The sequence below is a fragment of the Anomalospiza imberbis genome, chromosome 3 (genome assembly GCF_031753505.1).
Source record: "Anomalospiza imberbis isolate Cuckoo-Finch-1a 21T00152 chromosome 3, ASM3175350v1, whole genome shotgun sequence".
Taxonomy (NCBI): domain Eukaryota; kingdom Metazoa; phylum Chordata; class Aves; order Passeriformes; family Viduidae; genus Anomalospiza; species Anomalospiza imberbis.
In genome coordinates this window covers 94106549-94124638 of record NC_089683.1, presented here as the reverse complement: position 1 = coordinate 94124638, position 18090 = coordinate 94106549, and the positions used below count along the sequence as shown (strand labels likewise).

General features: G+C 38.8%; 1 protein-coding gene across 8 annotated transcripts in view; it reads right to left on the bottom strand.

Annotated features, from left to right (window-relative positions):
* Nucleotides 1-768: 768 nt before the first annotated feature.
* Nucleotides 769-18090, bottom strand: part of EML4 (EMAP like 4) — a 146911-nt gene continuing 129589 nt past the window's right edge. For all 8 annotated transcript variants that reach the window (XM_068185829.1, XM_068185830.1, XM_068185827.1 and 5 more), the window contains 6 exons: nt 15578-15666; nt 14314-14411; nt 10252-10339; nt 8913-9011; nt 4074-4204; nt 769-3612 (listed from right to left, as the gene is read on the bottom strand). In XM_068185829.1, coding sequence (XP_068041930.1) covers nt 3148-3612; nt 4074-4204; nt 8913-9011; nt 10252-10339; nt 14314-14411; nt 15578-15666 — 970 coding nt within the window. In that variant the 3' untranslated portion in view covers nt 769-3147. The remainder of the gene's footprint in view (nt 3613-4073; nt 4205-8912; nt 9012-10251; nt 10340-14313; nt 14412-15577; nt 15667-18090) is intronic.

Below are 18090 nucleotides of genomic sequence, written 5' to 3'. Positions count from 1 at the left end.
GGGACATCTGCTTTCTTGCTCAAGGTAGAACATTCTCCTGGTGTCAGCATTCTCCTGACAATTTGGTGGAAAAGAAGAGTTGAGGTTTTCAGTTCAACTCAGGGTGGTAATGATGGTTTTTGTTTACTTTTCCTTTAAGTGAGGATAAACATGAGGTATTTGTCTATCTTGCAGGTTTCCTCCTTCTGTACCTCATCCTCCTCTTTGTGAAGGACAGAAACCAGATGCAAGAAATGCGAATGATTCAAAGCCTTTGAAAAGACGTAATCTCACACAAGGAATATGTTCAGCATATTGTGACCTTCTGCACCTGCAGCTGGACAGAGACTATGAGGAATGGGGAAACATTCTGGTATTTAAAACACTATAGCCAAAATAAGTTTGCATATGTCTCATGACTTCCAGAAGAAAGCTTCTGGGCAGAACCCTGGAAGGTGGACTGCACTTTGTAGCAGGACAAAAACCTGTTTATAACACTCTGCCACCCATCAATTAGCTACAGAAGGATAATGCCAGCTGTTTGTGAAAAATGGAAAAGAGAAATGCCATAGAACTTTTGAGACATAAACAAGAGCAATATTTAGATCTGACAATTGTATACACGATGCTGAGTTAACTTATTTTTAGAAAGCTTGGGAGGTTTCAAATAAAAGCACACGTTGAGAGAATTCTTTCAAAATCACAGACCCCAACACTGCAACTATGATGACAGCATCCACTTTATGTACAGAAGGAACCAGAACAGATATGGAGAAAGACACTGTAATATTTTATTTTGATTATTTTATTTTTTTAATCTTCAAAGTTTTCTGCCTCAAGACAGGAATGCATGATAGATAGAAATGGCTCAAACATCTTCACATGAAACACTCTTAATCATAATTCATTCACAATTATTTTTCTAAAACATCTACAGTTACATAATCCCATTTCCATCCATTATCACAGATTTAATTATTTGTTAAACAGTAGTTGCCAGCAATTGAAAGCTGTAAGGCTTTTTGCATATTAGTAGAGTCTTCTGAACTACACAAGAATATCACAACTCTAACTCTCACTTATATGGCAACCCCAGGTGACAGATGTTCCAAAGAGAAATGTGTTGCTTATGTGAAGTTCATAAAAATGACAGAGAGCTCTCTGTGCCTCATTAGCTCTACTATCCCTTCTCCTTTACTAAGATTATTTTCTAAACCTACAGCATATTCCTCATTTGTAACCAAGAACTTTGATGAGCTGATGAACTTTATCTTCAACTGCTGCTATTTGGCAAATTTGCAAGTCAGGCATACTAGAGCTCTCCAGTAAAACTCTATGTACAGAGCACAGTTTAAACAGATGGGTTGCTTGGAATCCATATCTCCCTCCAGCTGAAGGGAACTACTTTGAGGTTCTCTGGAACTGTTGTAAACAAGAGGATATTTTTTTTCTATATATATATATGTGTGTATATATATATTTATATATTTTATATATAAATGTTCTAAATGTCCTTTGGGAGTCCATTTGTTTTTATCTTTCCAAATGATGACTAAATACCTGATCTGTAGCATTTCTCCTGAGAAGATACTAGTAAGGGAATGACAGTTTTGATGCACTTTGGAATGGCACAATCACGTAAACGTTTGCACAATTAAGACTTATGAACTCATCCAAAGTTTCTAAACATGATATTCTAACTAAGAACTAAAATACCAGCACAATGCAGCAAGTTAAAAAAGAAAATTCTATGTAATCAAAATATAAACAAGTACATAGGAAATGGATATCTGCCAGTAAATCTATATCTTTTTTAAAGTAGGAAATGTATGCACTTAAGAAAAAAAATGTAGCTATCTGAAAAACTTTGTAAAAAAAAAGTACTTTCCAAATGCATAACAAATGCCAAGATATCCCGTAACTGGCCAGGTATAGCCACATGAGAGCTGCATGGCTTAGAGCAACCTGGGGAGGGGTGGGGTGGAAATAAAATCACAAAAACAATAGATCAGCAAGTCTAGGGAAAACAAAAAAATCACATCATCATCATCTAAATTACTGTATGCTCATATCACAACTGCTAAAGGAACCAGGGGAAAAAAAAAAAAAAAAAACAAAAACAGAAAGTAGAGATTGCAGTTTAATGATTTTTAAGAATTACCTCTAAAAATTCAGAAAAAAGTTATCAACTTACTAATTCTAAGCACCAATTTAATAATTTAAGTTAACTGTATTTATATTTTTCATACTAGGGATGGAGCAAGTTCTGCTTGAAGGCTTAAAGTTTAACTCTGGAGCCCATCTGACTTCTGTGTTCTTGTCATGCTTCTTCTGCTGTTCACATCAAAGTCACTGTAAAAGATTCTCTCAAGTTTCCAACTCTCTAGGCAAGCAATTCTTTGAAGAGACAATTATGTCCTATAGTTAAGTCAGCTTTCAGGTCATGAAAAGTGAAACATGCCAGTATTTGGTTAGTCTGCTAGTTAAGAGTCTGTGAAAATGGAACAGTCAACACCATTCCTTAACAGGATTTGCCTTAGAACTAGCAGCACCCAGGGCAGACCAACTTTGAACACATCCAGACTCCACGAGGAATTAGTAGTGTTAGAAAATTGCATATGTGTTAGATCAAGAAGGCATTGCCATACATGTGGCATTGTTACATTATTTTTCCTCTATTTTTCTCAAGAAAAAATAAAGGAAAACAGCCCTACAAAGAGCTTTTTGGTTGGTTTTTTCATTCTGTTTGTCTTTGCACCTGGAAAAAGCAGCACAGTGCTTCCCAGCTGGAACAGCTCAGCGCTTCCCATTAGCTCAGTTCTTCTAGAAAGCACTTCCACATAGTTAAGGTGGTCTACTTCAGCTAATTCTCAGAGCTAACCTTTTTTCCAGTATGTATTTCATGCCACTTCCTGACAGCAATTTCAGAACTGAAATGGATCTATAGTAATGTCCACTACTAACTGCGACCAGATCTTGCTACAGACCATCAAGCCAGGCCCTTGGGATGGTTCCACACATTGAACTGAAGCTCAGACTAAAAATCTCACTGAAACTCAAAATCTGGAGCGGTCATGAATCTCAGCTACTCTTCCCTATTTGAACCCTCACCCTTGTAATGAAAGCACGCACACCACGGGAAAACAACAACCACCTGAGCTGGGAGCATTAAGACACCGGTGAGTTATCCTGCTGCTCCTCCGTGACCGTGGACTCGCTGTGCTCCTCGCTCAGCTCGTTGGAGGGCTCCTCATAGCTCGGCTCGGCAGGATCCAGGCTGCTCCCCTCGCTTTGCTCCTCACTGTGCTCCTCGCTGTGCTCTGCAGACTGCTCCAAGTTGCTCTCCAAGGAAGCCGGAGAGCTGCCAGTTACACTTTCATTTTGGTTCATTTCATTAAAAGGCTGTGGGAGATGTGCAGGAGACTGCACAGCGTTTTCACTGGCAGGGATGGGCACTTTGGTGGCACTGATATCCAGGACAATGTCATTTGGTGGCAGAGTTACCTTCTCCACGAGTTTCCACTGAATAATACTCATGTCTTTCCCTCCAGTTGAAATCAAGTGACTGTCGCTATGGGTGAAGCTGACATTTGTCACATGACTACTGTGAGCACTGTATTTGTGACTTGGGGCCTATTGAAAACAAGCAGAAAGATAAATCACATGTTGACTGGAAGAGCATATGATATGGAAATTTAAAACCATTAATATTTTTGCTTAGCCCTTCAAGAGAGGTCTTAGTTCACAAAAGAGTAAGGAATTATATTTATATTAGATTGCCCACAATACTACTTCTCTTCTTTGCAACTTGGAACAGATTTAGATCTTTATAGAAAAAGTAATGGACCTCACATTAAGGCCAGCAAACACAAAGCATCAAGCCTTGTCGCCAGAATTTAAGGATAACTATTGACAGTTCTCTTTCAGGTATATTGCTGTATATTTATATTGTTTACACTTTCTACTTTTTATGTAAAATTAATGGGGGGTTCTTGGTAGTTTTTGCCTGCCAGGCTCCAAAACAACTATGCTGGAGGCAAGGAAAGCTTCAGGCAATGTAAACAAGCACATGGACTAGACTGGTCTAGACTTACCTTTGGCTTGGAACAGGGATACTGAAAGAGATGGACCTTACAAAAATCATCAGCCACTGCTATCACTTTTCGGTTATGGGCTCTGACAAGGGCATTTATGTCTGTCCCATCTGATCCTTCGGGCCAAACTCCTAGGAAAGAGTACAGCAGATATTCAGCATTGGTGGTTTTGGAAACAAATCAACAGACAATTCATGAACAAAAATAAAATCTATAAAGCTGTGAGAAAAGGCAAGATGAACAAAAGGTAAGACAGAAATTCACCTGGAAAATGGAATGTGCATTGCATTAAACGCCATTAATATTTTGCTAGGCTAATGCTGCTCCCCCCACCCTGTTCTCCCACACCCTCAGTTTCAGCCAGGATAACATCTTGGGCTTAACATTTGTTTCCTGAGGTTCAAAACCTCAGTCTTGTTTAAACCTTATCTTTAGATTAAATTTGCTGCTAAACTGGTAACTCTTAATACTGTCATTCATGCACAGACATTTTAAAAGCAACAGTGATGCTGAAGCACAAGGCAAACCCAGGTACTGTACATTGCGGTCCTACTGCCTTCTTCTCTGGTTTCATTTGTTTGACTTCTTGTACTTCAAATCTTAGTATATGTGTAATTCAAAGAAGACAACTGATTGATGATACTCTGCACAGAAACCCAGCATGTGCAAGTTTCATAGACATAAGTGCTGTCAAGTGCTTAAGTACAATTCAATATCATTTTAAGTCAAAAGAATGACACAGATATGTCTAGACAAAAGAATAACAACATTTCCTAGATGAAAAACACTGATTAAATTTGGGATGGGAGAGATTCTAAACAAAATTATTTTAACAAAACATCAAGACATTAGACATTCCCATAATAAAACAGACAATTCACATTGACATGGAAAGCTGAGCAAAAAGGTAAGCAAGGAATTGTAAGATATGCCAAAGGTACCATGTTTTTAAAATCAGATTTGGGTTCATGATTAGGTGTAGGAGCTAGGTGGAATTTTCACCCCTCAAATTTCACCCCCACCCCGAAAAACTCTGTGTCAAATTCACCAAGAGGGCTGTTGATTATCAGATAAGAAAATATCTTCTTCCTCCCTTACAGTTGCTGACTTCAATAAAATAAAAACCATGTGCTGTCTACTGTTTTATACAGCACAAAAAGCCAATTCAGAATTGCCATATATTCTTGTTTTTAGCAAAATGGCAAAGAGCGTTTAACTTTAAAGCTGTTTTTTCCCCATTCTTCAGTGGGTGGAGTAAGAACTTTATTTTCTTTGAAGAATAACAAAGGCAGCTTGTTAAATTTGTTACAATGCCAATAAGCTACATTGTAGGTAATTTACTAATAAAGACATGAAGTGCTTAGGAAAGTATTCAGAAACATTTTAGTGCTCTCACATCAATGAAATAAAAGTGAGAAAGATATATACTATTTAAGAATTTTCAAGTAATTCAACCTGAATGAATTTTACCTTTCCTCATTCATTCTATATATGAAATACTGTTATCATGTAGTAATAAATGCCTGAAGTTTCAGCTACCACCTTAGGCAGGCTTTGACAAAGAACTATGCAATTTCCTCTTCTTTTTAATTTCCTCTTCTTATTAAATTAAGATTAAAAGGACTAATATTCAAGATTAAAGCTTTTATTAAACATCTTTTATGTTCACCAAAGTCCTTTAGCTGCTCCAAATGTAAGGAAATGCTTTGTGATAAGACAGCAGGATTTGCTTTCAATGCATCAGGCAAACATAAAAAATCCAAGACATTTATATGACTGAGTCTTGAATTCTTAAGATAACTGCAAAAATTCTTAATACCTACAAAAATAACAAAACATCCAAAGTAACAGGACTTTATATTATAAGGCACAACAGCAGTACTTGAATTTTAACAAATTCTGCTAAACAGCTGTAAGCCTCTCAAAAGAATCTGTCCAGGCAAAACTGTGGGAAATGTGCAGCAAACCCCAGACTGACTTCAAGCGTTTGGGGTGCAGAGTGATGACACTGCTGAGCCAACAGTAACAGCAACTGCCAAAAGGAGCGATGCTGTTCTCATCCAAACCACACATTTCCATCCTCCCCCTCCTGCTGACAACAGTGGGATGCCTGATCCTATGGCACACTACCCACAGAGCTGAATTGTAAAACACATACCCCAAAAGCCCAAATCCCACAAACTTAACCCTCCCTCCTGAACATCAGTGAGCAGCCCCTGGCTTGCTTGGATCCCTGAGCCAGCTGACCACTTGCCAGATTAGCAAGTATCTGATAGGTTGGCTTAGCTGCACTGTCTGATTTAATGGGAAAATACTTGCCTTTGTCTGAGGTCAAACCATAACTTTAAGATTCTGCAAAGGTTGTCAGACTAGCAGACAGCATAAAATTAGGGCGTGATGAATCTTGGCTAGGAAGTTTAAATATATTCTGTTCTGCCCTGGAATACCATCACATTATCTGCTTTATCTATTTCATGCCCAGGTTCTCTGGCACACTGAAGATTTTGAGAATAGTTGAAACTAATTCAACTTAATTCAGAAGTTGAAGTTTGTATTAATCCAAAAGAAAATGCAGACAGGATCAGGAGACTTAACCACTTCCAAAAGCAATAAGTAAAATGGTTTCTCAAAACAGTGGTTATGGGAGCTGCTCATGCCCAGCCTGGCCCCAGTCACTACTAACAGCTTCTATCTAACAGCTGTTAAAAAGACAAAGACAGTGGTCTAGATGTGAAACCAAACTCTTTCTGCACTCTCACATCTCACCTCCTTAGGTCAGGAGTAAAGGACACTTCTGGGAAAGCCCTGGGATTCACTCCAGAGAGCTGCTGCCCTAATTCTGTCTGCTCTACTACCAAATGTAGTGGCAAAAGTTCAGTAGTAACATAGTCTGCTACCTCCATGTTTCTGGTAGATGTTAAGTACTCTGCAAAAAAATGTTGAATGTTTCAGCTCCAAGCCTATTCCATAAGGAAAATGCAGTCCTTACAAAGTGTTTTCCTTGTTCCTGGTGAAAGACATCGTATTACCATCAGCGTTTTGCTTTTCACTTTCTGTGGCCTCTCCTGAATCTTCTGATACTCCATTTTTAAAAAGGCTTTTGTGCTGCACTATTATTGCAGTCACAGGAGCAAAGCGAGTGAGGAAATGACTGCTGTGGTCCAATTCCTTGTTAGCCTAGGCTTACATTGTCTGAGCATAGGAGATTCACAGAATGTCTGCGATGGAAGAGACCGTCAAGATCATCAAGTCCAACCCATGCCCTAATACTTCAACTAGACCATGGCACCGTGTGCCACATCCAGTCTTTTTTTAAACACATCCAGGGATGGTGACTCCACCACCTCTCCAGGCAGGCCATTTCAGAACTTTATCACCCTTTCGGTAAAAAACTTTTTTTCCTAATATCCAACCTATACTTCCCTTGATGCAGCTTGAGACTGTGTCCTCTCTTTCTATCAGTTGCTGCTTGGAGAAAGAGACCAACCCTCACCTGACTACAGCCACCTTTCAGGAAGTTGTAGAGAGTGATAAGGTCACTGAGAAGAGATGCTTCTACATCACCCAGACAGACTGAATAAAGACATCTTCAAATACAGAGTCTGGTTCACAGTTCTCAGCCTAATAGAAGCCAGTACTTTTATCAAACTAGCAATGAGCAACAATATTTAGCTCCAGAAAGAGCAAGCTCCTTTTTATTTCTGCTACATACCAAGCTCCAAAGAACTCAGAAATATTTATGCAGTCTATCAATTAGTCAGCTTCCTTCTCTGATCCCTTTTTTTTCCCTATTGTCTCAGATCTTTGGTATCCAAAAAGGAAATCATGCCTGGTTATTAAGCACCAAATGCCCTCCACCCGACCAATATGCCACACAAGTGTGTCAGTGTTAGCCCTCACACCAACCTCAATCCTTTGAGGCTACTTGCTTATTAAGCACATGACAGCCCTTAAATATGCACAAAAACTGTCAGAAGCTACAGAAAGGACTCACACTTCTCTGATTTTCTTCTATCCTGCACGTAAGCTCGTATTCAAAGTTGACCTTCTAGTAGCTGTGAAGAGAAGATTTGTAGATCTAATCCTCACCTCTAAAGAATTTGCTGATTTATTTGCTTTTGGTATTTTGACTAGAACAGAGGCAGGTGCCTGATCTCAGTGGCAGAAGAGAGGTGTTCCCAACCCTGGTCCCAGAACTTCACTGGGAGGCTGAGCCTTACTTTTAGACCCTTCACAGAGGGGTTCCTCATTTATGGCCAACAGAGCCATTTGAACTGTTTTGCCACAGTCTAAAATGGTACTATTAAAAGCAGATCTGTCAGCTTTTTAAAATTTTTTTGTATATTTTAAAAATAAGCTGCTAGGTAGAAATCTGTTTATGCTTTAAAGCATTTTTATTCTTTACAAACAGAGTATATTACTCACCTTTGACTACAGGTATCAAAGTGTTGTCATAATTTTAATTTATGAACTATAACCTACACTTGTAACACTCTTGTTCCTGTCCCAAAACAAGGTAAACAAAGGAGAATGCACATGTGCCATATGAGCACTTTAAAATATAAACCTGTTGCTTCAGTGCCTCCATAATTGGTAGCCTAAAATTATAGTGGGAGAGTCAACCCCCTAACTTCAAGAACTAAATAGAAATCAATTGTACATTTTCTATAGAACACTTGGTGCACCTTAGCACAAATACTGTGGTCAGTCACTTTGGTCTATGATTGCAGCACCATCCCTTAAAAATCATTAACAGTGTACTTTTAATGACAAATTGAAGCAAACAAAACCACAAATGCACAGGGTTAGTAGCTTAAAAGAAAGTGAAACAGTGCTTACCAAACACTTGGAAGCCTAGCACACAAGTGTACGTTGTCCAATCTATATCCTTACAGTCAGAACGATTCCTGATTAGCTTACAGCCACTTGGAATGTCCCCTGTGAAAAAAAGTGAATGATGAGTTATGCAATGCAAAATTTTATTTCCACCGGTGCTCTTTGAAGAGATGCTAATGCAGTAAATAAATGCACCTTAAATCCAACCTGGAATTAAATTGTAGGGGCAAAGACAGACCAGCACCTTTATCAAATTCCAGATACTTGAAGCTTTACTTGGTTTTTATGAGCCACATTTACTTCTCATTTCCCTCTTCTGATAGCATAACCTCAAAACCACTTCCCTGCAGCTTGAGTACCCTGCTACTAACTCTACAAAATGCTTTAATGTAGTCTGTAATATAATAATTTCTTCTTCCTACCAGTTCCACTGATGTGCTAGAATTCAGTAAATCATTCAGGAAGCTGTGCTTTTAAAACTATTGCCAGAGAAGCTTTAGACTGCATTACAGCTTTTAACTAGAAAAGGAAAGATTGCCTTGCAATACACCAAGCTGGTAATAATGGGTCACAGTACATGAAATTATAAGCACCAACACTTCCTTTTGATAGACTGCACTATCTAGATTTGAAACCTAAGCTGTGACAGGCAGAAAAAATATGTTAAGGTGACAGATATTTAAACCTGTTAGCTATTCTTGCCTGTAAAAGGAAAAAAACTACAATCCTCTTGGATCCAGTTAAAGCCATAGGAAAACAAGAAAAAAAAAAATCAATTTCAAAATAGACTAATACACACTACTGATGTTGAACTTTTGGCAAAAACACTATGTATTATATTCACGTTTTCACATATTAAAAAAAGACAAATACAGAAACATTATTACCACCAACTCATTAAAGTAGCATTGCTGCTTTTCTTAGTTTTCACCACCACTAGCCAAGATAATGTTTCAAACAAGAAACCCCAGGAGAGAACTGTGGCACAGGCCCACTGATTTTATTCCCCCAAAATAACTGGTATTGTTGACACTAATTAGACAACTGTATATATTATTTTCAATCTACAGAACTTTTGGCCAACATCAAGTTGTAGAGCCACTCGTTCTGTAAATTCTACACTGTTAAACTGATTTATGACCTTGTAAAGAAGTAAGCTATATTTGGCATTACCATTAGGTAACACACAGCTCTGAATAACATCAAGATATCAGGTTACACAAGTTCAAATCAGTCCCTTTGTCAGTAAGCATTTTGTACAGTCCTGATCAAACACACTTTTCTAAATACTCTGACAGCTAATACATATTTCTGTTTCCAGTGTATTTAATTTCATACTTACAGTACAGTATTTCATAGTCTCCTGAGTTTGACATTATATACTTGTTGTCCGGGGACCAGTCAAGGTGTGTAATATAGCTGGAATGTCCCTGAAGAAGAATGAAGTAACATCAGTGTGAAACACTTGATTTTAATTGAGTGAAGCAGAAGTTGCACCCACAGGTAGGAGAGCTAACAGTGGGAAGAAAAAAAAAAAAAATCACCTTCCCACATGCCCCAGGTCTGCTGCAATTCACTTGTGCGCCTTTAAAGGCTCCTCAGTCCCACTGCCATACTTGCTAACAGCTAAACAAATGCAGGCTGGGCATCGTGCCTCTCCCACTCTTCCTTGTAAAGCCTGGCCCTCTTGGACTCCAGAAAGATTTACTCCTAGAAGGCATGATGCTAAAATATAGATGAACTCAAATTTATACTGGAATTAGGAATATACTCATTGCTACTAATTGCGAAAAGCAAGTAACTTGCACAGTTTTAGAGCCTAACAAAAAAGTGACAGATAGCATTTTTTTATTTCTCTATCCATTTAAAATAACTTCCATTAAATGCACAGTCATGCAAATAACCCTGGCTCATCCTAAAAACTTAGGATACCTTGGTTAACAACCACCATGCAGAAGTACAAGATCATGGACTGGTGTGACAAGAATACGCTTCTAAGCTTGTTTAAAGGCTCTGCTGTTCTTTTTGCACTGCACCATGTTAGTACCAGCTTTGAAAGGTGTCTTCCCTACAGGCACTGGGTCATCTTTATTAGGAATCAAAACCCTTTGGTCTAGTTGTTATCACCATTAAGAGCACACTGAGGGTTAAACACTTGGCTTTGGTTTTGAGGAAGAAGACAAATGCAGCTGGACAGAGTATTTTTTTCTACGCACAAACTTATTTTGAGGGAACTAAGAGTAATAATAAAGGTATGAAAGGCTCCAGAAAAGCCACAAATTTAAATAAGGTAGGAAGTATGGGTAGCAAATTAATAAAAGTAACATCCATGTCACTCTTCTTCTTCCATCCTTCCATTTCTTCTTACTGCTCCTTTTCCCCTTGTAGGACCATCTATTTTCTCCCTTTCATAGCCATTCTGACAGGAAAAAAACTGCCACATTCTTGACTGACAGACATCAATCCATGTCCCTCTCTCAGTGGGCATTATCAACAAGATGTCCCTAAGCCCCACTAAAGGGTCTCTTGGCACAGCCTGCAGCAGCCACACCAGGGCCATTCAGAAGCTCTGCACTGGCTGCTGTGCCACCCATCATGCCAGCTTCTTCCACAGAGAACTTTAAGAGACCTGATTGCTTCCAGAATTACATGTAGAAATACACCTGCGTCCCATCTCCCTGTTCCCAGTCCTCTGAGAGACTGCAAAATCAATTAGGAGAAAAGCTGGCCTTTATGATTTGTTTACTTATGCAGTAGTCTCTGCCTCAAGCAGAGGAACTGTGTATTGACATAACTGCTTTGCAGTCATGGGTGAGACATATGATACTGACATGCAAACCTGGTATGAAAATAAAAGTGCACAATTGGCTAGGATTTTTTTCTCCCTCCCTTATTTTCCAAGTCTTCCAATTGCAAAAGAACTCCAACATGGAAAATAATTGGTCAGTCATTTACTAAATCCTGACAGACATTTGGCAGCTGTTAAAATTCCTGGGGCAGTGGGGGGAGGGAACAAAGCAATTGGCCAGGGGGCTCCAGGCTGCAAAATCCCTTCAGGCAAGTGATCACCAAATGATGAACTGGAACACAACATTGTTCTCATATTTGCAATAGGAGGATCCCATTTCCTATTAAAATCTTTCTTTGGTAGCTGCCCACCAATAAGGCAACATTTTACTCTCTCCTTTTCTGTACCTTTATATACAATGAATGATTCATATTATTACCAGCTACAAAAACTATATGACTAAATGGAAACTCCTTCCTCCATTGGCAGTGTTCATCTGTTTCAGACTTCAGTGATGCAAGGCTCAAAATGCCCACAGCCTCTAGGACGGGCACACTAATCACTTCAGGTTAAATCCAGTGTACCAAATACTTCAGAGTGGCTGTCTGCATGGCTTTCACCCCACAGCCCTCTAAGCAAATGCCCAGCACTTACTCCTCTTTTGCTAAAGTGTCTCTGATGTAAGGCAAACGGAGACAGCAGCAGCTACCCAGGAACTGCTGACACGCTGCAAGTTCAGCCCCAGCCCACACCTTCACACTGCTGACTGCATAGCTGGAGCCCTCAAAAAACAGCTGCACTAGTCAAAATGGTTGTTTTGGCTCATCTGAAGTTCTGATCACAGCCAATTATTCCTTGCTGTGGAAACAGGCCCATAGGCCACAGTCTTGCCTCTCTAGCAGCAGCAGAATGCCTGGCTGTGACTGAGAGGGGATTTAAACCTAGCAGCAGGCATACAGCCCTTATGCACCAGCTAATGCTGGTTCAGTAGATAAAATCCTTCTGAAAGAATTCAAATAATGTATTCAAGCTGGAAGAAACAACCAGAAGTTGACTACCAGGAGGACTGAGTCATACTATTTGGAGGTCACCCGTGAGGCTACTGAATGACAGAATGCCAGAAGGATGCAGTGCCAGGAGAGCGCTCCGGGTCCCGAGCATGCCTGGGTGTCTCCCTGCTTAGCATCAAGCTGGTATGGGCCCGCCAGGCTGCTGGCAGGGAGCACAGGGGAGGCGTAGGGCAAATGAAATTGGATCTGCAGCCTTGCAGTGAGCTCCAGGCAGCTCCACATCGCTGCCTTCTGCACCGGCTGGGAGGGTCAAGGAGCTCAGCCCCGACACAAACTTTGCTGCTGATTTTGTATTCTACACGCAGTCACTCACACTGAAAGGAAAAGGATAACAGAAATCTGCTTTGAAGCCTTGACACTTCTGCCTGGGTATAACAATGCTCAATTTTCCCACACCAATTTTTACAAATCTCTTTCCTGCCAAGGCAGTGGGATAGAAGGACATCCAGATGTTGTTTTAAATTGCAATATGCTCTCTCCACATACATAATACATAGAAATAAATTATCTTAAATATCTTCAAAGAGCTCAAAGAGACCTTGAAATACATAGCAAACTAAATATTATGTATGTTAGGCTTAGCCATCTCTGAGTGATTTTATATTCTATAGTTAAAAAACAAGTGTTGAGGTGAGATGCTGTACTAAGGTGCAGATGTCCACTGCCATCCCCACCAGCCCTGGTCTGAGCTTCCTGTGGGCTCAGCAGGGATGGGGCAAACCCAGGGCTGCTGCCTGCCCTGGCAGCCCTGTGCACCCCACAACAGCTGCACACAGGCTGCTCTGACCCCAATGCTCTAGTGTGTCTCACATTTCAAAGGTGAAACTATTCTTATGACATAATTTGCAGATCTCATTAAGTTTCACTTGTCCTTAATGTAAATATTTTCACTATTCTTAAAAGACAGCTTAAGGCCAGAATGTTAGATAAGTAAACACTTACAGAGAATAGTCAGTCTTTTTAGCACTGGGACAACCTCATCCAATGTAACAAAAATAACAAACTTCACTACCCATGCTACATTTAGATCTATTTACCCTGGGCCACATTCCTGAAGTTCAAATTTTGTAGTAAGTAGTAACAATTTCAACTGAAAACAATGTATATTTGCAGCCTCCAAGAGTACATATTCTAATGGAATTACACTTCTATTATGTTAGTACAAAAAGTACTTTACCAGTAGAAGGAAAATATCCCCAAAAAAATGTAATATTTTCCTTGAATAAGTTTCAGCATATAGGTACAATGCATTTCTCCATCTCTACTGCTAATTTCCCATTCCAGAAAAAGAAGGCAATAATCTGATAAATTAGTCATATCTGATGCAAAAGTGATCACTGCACACTAAGAGATGCAGTAGCCATAAGAGACTGATGTTTAAAACCAATCAAATGCTGAAAAAACCCTATTAAACATGTAACCAAATGGGAAAAACATCAATCCAGAAAGAGTTTCACTGTTTAATATCTAAATGCATGTATAACATCAAAATGCATGTACAAGATGTAATAATCATGTAAATGATTATACACGCTCCAAAACTTACAGTGCATTTTCCATATCTGCTATACTTTCTTCCATTTTCTGTTACTACGTAGAGGTAAATAAAGTTGTCATGGGATCCAACTGCAAGTAAGGTGCCATCTACAACACAGAATATTTGATATAAATAAATAGAATGTTTGTTTTGTGAATTTTAATTATTTCAGGTTTATTGCTAAGACTATAGTCTCAGTTAAACTTCTTGTGAATTGTACTGAAGGATTTATAGCAGTTTACATTATATTTCTTTTCAGCTGTATCTGTTTACTTTGTGTGTATGTTTTTTGGACAAGTTCTTTCACTTCTGCTTTTTTTTAGAGTAAGTGTTCAATGGACAGGATATAAACCCTCAGACTGCATTGGATTTCTGAAAGCTGTTGACAGCAGGCAGACTTAAGTTTTATGCATCATAAAAATGCAGAAGAGTATTTAGTCTACGGATAGCTTAACTTTGGAGGTGAGGACTGCAAATAAATCAACACTAAACTCACAACGATGTGGAATTTTCAAACATTATAAGCATTTTTCTATTCTATCTTGTCTCCCTTTAAAAAATATATATGTGGACAGAAACTGCCACAAATCACAATCAAACACCTCTGAGAGTCAATGAACAGCAGCAATTTAAAATAAATTGCAGTGCTTGTCACATGTGGCAGCATCAGAGGAACATTTTGCTTGCTGACATGGCATGTGAGCCAAAAGCAAACAAGAAAAAGATTTACAAGTGTGTTCTTCCATCCTGTTTTAACAGAGAGGAGTCAGACTCTGACTATTTGTCATATCATGTCTGAAGAGGAGACTCAACACTGGTTTGGACTCCATGTAATCCCAGAGCAAACACTTCACAAACAGCTCTGACTTCCAGACAGACATGAGCTTAGTTTTATGGGTTTGCATTAATGAACTTGAAAACTAAGAAGGATATTAAAATATCACTGGAATATTAAGCTTTTTATAGACTGTTCTGTTAACCTGCCAACTATTTGAGAACTTTTTTTGGGGGACAAAAGCTAGCATTTATTATGACAGCAGAGTTCAACATGAAGAAAAGGCTGAGAAAGGTGATGGTGATGCTTGCAGTTCCAAAATTCCAGCATTTAGTACACACAAACAAATCTGTAAGCAAATCCTCAGTTACACAGGAAGCATTTGAAACAATTTTTTCAAAGCTGTGCCTCTTCTAATGCCTGGGGACTAGTTTAACACTATTCAACAGACACCAAACTGGTTTATCAGAATTATTCTGACTGTACAAGTCTGCCTACCTACTGAGTAGCGCATCACTGAAAGCTGTTCGTTGCCATCAGTGTGTATTGAAACCAGATCCCTCGTTTCTGCGTCCAAAACAAACCACCTAGAGAGAGGAGAATTCCAGTAAGTATCACTTTCACTAAACAAAACAACAAGTAAAAGAGCCATAACCACTGCTCTGCCTTCATCATCTTATGCTAGCCCCTCAAGGGCAACATAGAGAACATCTGTTTTTAATGGAACACTTTTCTGGTTCACAAAGCAAGGTAAGTTTCAGAGAACAATATATGAAAGATTCTAAATACTATTCAATTTCTTCCCCTTCCCTGAACATGGTAATAATCACCAAAACATCTACTGGACATTAAACACACCACCATACAGATAATATGACTGCATCTTATCATCATTCAGCCTTAAGCTGAATTTTATTCTGCTTTCCTATTTTGAAGATAAGTTTTGATTAAAAAAACTGATCTTTCAGTTTTTATAAAACAAAGTAAAAAAAAATAGAAGTAGTAGATCTAAGTGGAAAACATTTCTGTACTCATTGTAAACACAAATTCTATTCTAGCTTGGTATTCTTCTCTCAATCCTTTTCAACTCTATGAATAATTTTATTAAAGTAAGAAGGAATAACCAACCATTCACTAGAATTTGACAGTTCATAACCTAGCATTTTATTTTATATTTCTTGCTTGGATGATTTATAGCTAAGGTAATTAATTGCATTTTTTATTCTTTACCAATGACTTTTAACCTGCAGTTTATTATTTATGAGGCACATGTGAGATGCTTACAAAAACTCACTGGCACACAGACCAAAATGGCTACTGAGAGCAACATGTGCAAGATGGGCAGAAACTGAGCATTTTTCAATGGGTCTGATGCCCACCCAACTCCTAAATATACTGAACATTAGCAACACAGAGACAACAACCAGTTAAAAAAAAAGCATTCATACACACAGATCATGAAAAGAGAAGGTGTCAAAATGGCTTAATACATTGGAGCTGTACTCAGAATTTAACTTTACTCCAAACTTCTGCTCTCACAGCCATGAACATATGCCACAGGTAGGTTTCTATCCCTAATGGCAAGTTCAAACACCGTGGAAATGAGCAAGGGAATTCCACCCTCTGTCTTGCAGTGAACTCAGTGGAACATTGCTAAAACTAGGACCATTTATTCCACAACAAAGCTGTAAAATGAACTCCAGGAACAACATCACACATTGCTTTCTAGGGGTGGAGATGAGATTCCAGCTCATGCTCAACCAGTGTCCAACAGCTAGGCATCTGGAAAGCAGCCTGGTCCCAGTGGCTTAAACCACCTTGTGGTTAGAAAGCCACATGAAAGAAATGAAACAAAATACACATAGAAAACCCCCTACCCCACATGGCATGGACTGCTGAATAACCTGTGTGCAAGACAGACAGAACCAGTGAGAAACAGGTAATGTATAGCTCTATTGCCTGATTTATTTCCTTGTGGGTCTGCCTTACACTAACCTTGCCCTTCAGCCTTCAGTTTTCTCACCAATATTAACACTTTTGTTAGAATCTTATTAGTTTTTTTTTTCCACAGTGCCTTTGATTACTCATATGCTTAGTACTCAAGATATTCTACACGATTAGTCACAGAAAGATCTATTTCCCTGCAAATAGTACCACTGGAAGCATGGCAAAAGGATCTGAAAAGTGCCTCAAAAAAAACTTTTTTAGTTTTCCAGCTGTGCCTTTTCAGCAAGCAGCAGGATCCATAGAAAGAATTAGTACTGCCAAACAACTGATGATCAGGTCCACAGCAGGTATTTAAGGAAGTGGTAACAAAACCTGCAGTAGACCCTTTGCAGACAGCCCAAAAGGGGAAATGATACTGAAATATTTATCATGGGAAGTGATATGTGAAAAACCCACCAAAAGCATGATGTTTGGCCTGATAAAAGACACACAACAGTAAAAAATCAGACAAGAATGGGAAAAAAGGGACAAAATTCAGTTTTCTTTGGATGTCTCAACATTAACCAACAAACCCAGCTTTCTTAGTCCTCCATTCCTTGTCCCTGTCTTACTCACCTCTGTGCTGAAAGCTGAGCAGCACTAGAACAGACACGCAAGGTTTGGGTTTACTGAGTTCTAAACAGATTAGTCTCATTTAATATCTGCTTTAAGATTTTTAGGCTATGAATCAAATTATTAAAATATTTGTTATGGGTTTGAGATTATTTTTTCTTATGTTAATCGAGATATATGATACAGCCCTCATTCCTTGGGAAATAACTCTCTTGGACCAGATTTTCTGGCACAGAAAGCACTGCATGATGCTGCTGCATAGGCAGTAATTTTGAAACTGTTTTGTTTATCTTGACTCAACTCCATTTATTTCTCATCCACTTATACACTTACCCGGTCTCATTTCAACTCAGTTTCATTTGTATATCTCAAACCCATCACTGACCTATACAATTTCAGAACACTAAAATATAATGGTGAAAATATAACTGCTTAAAAATTCTTTTTACTGA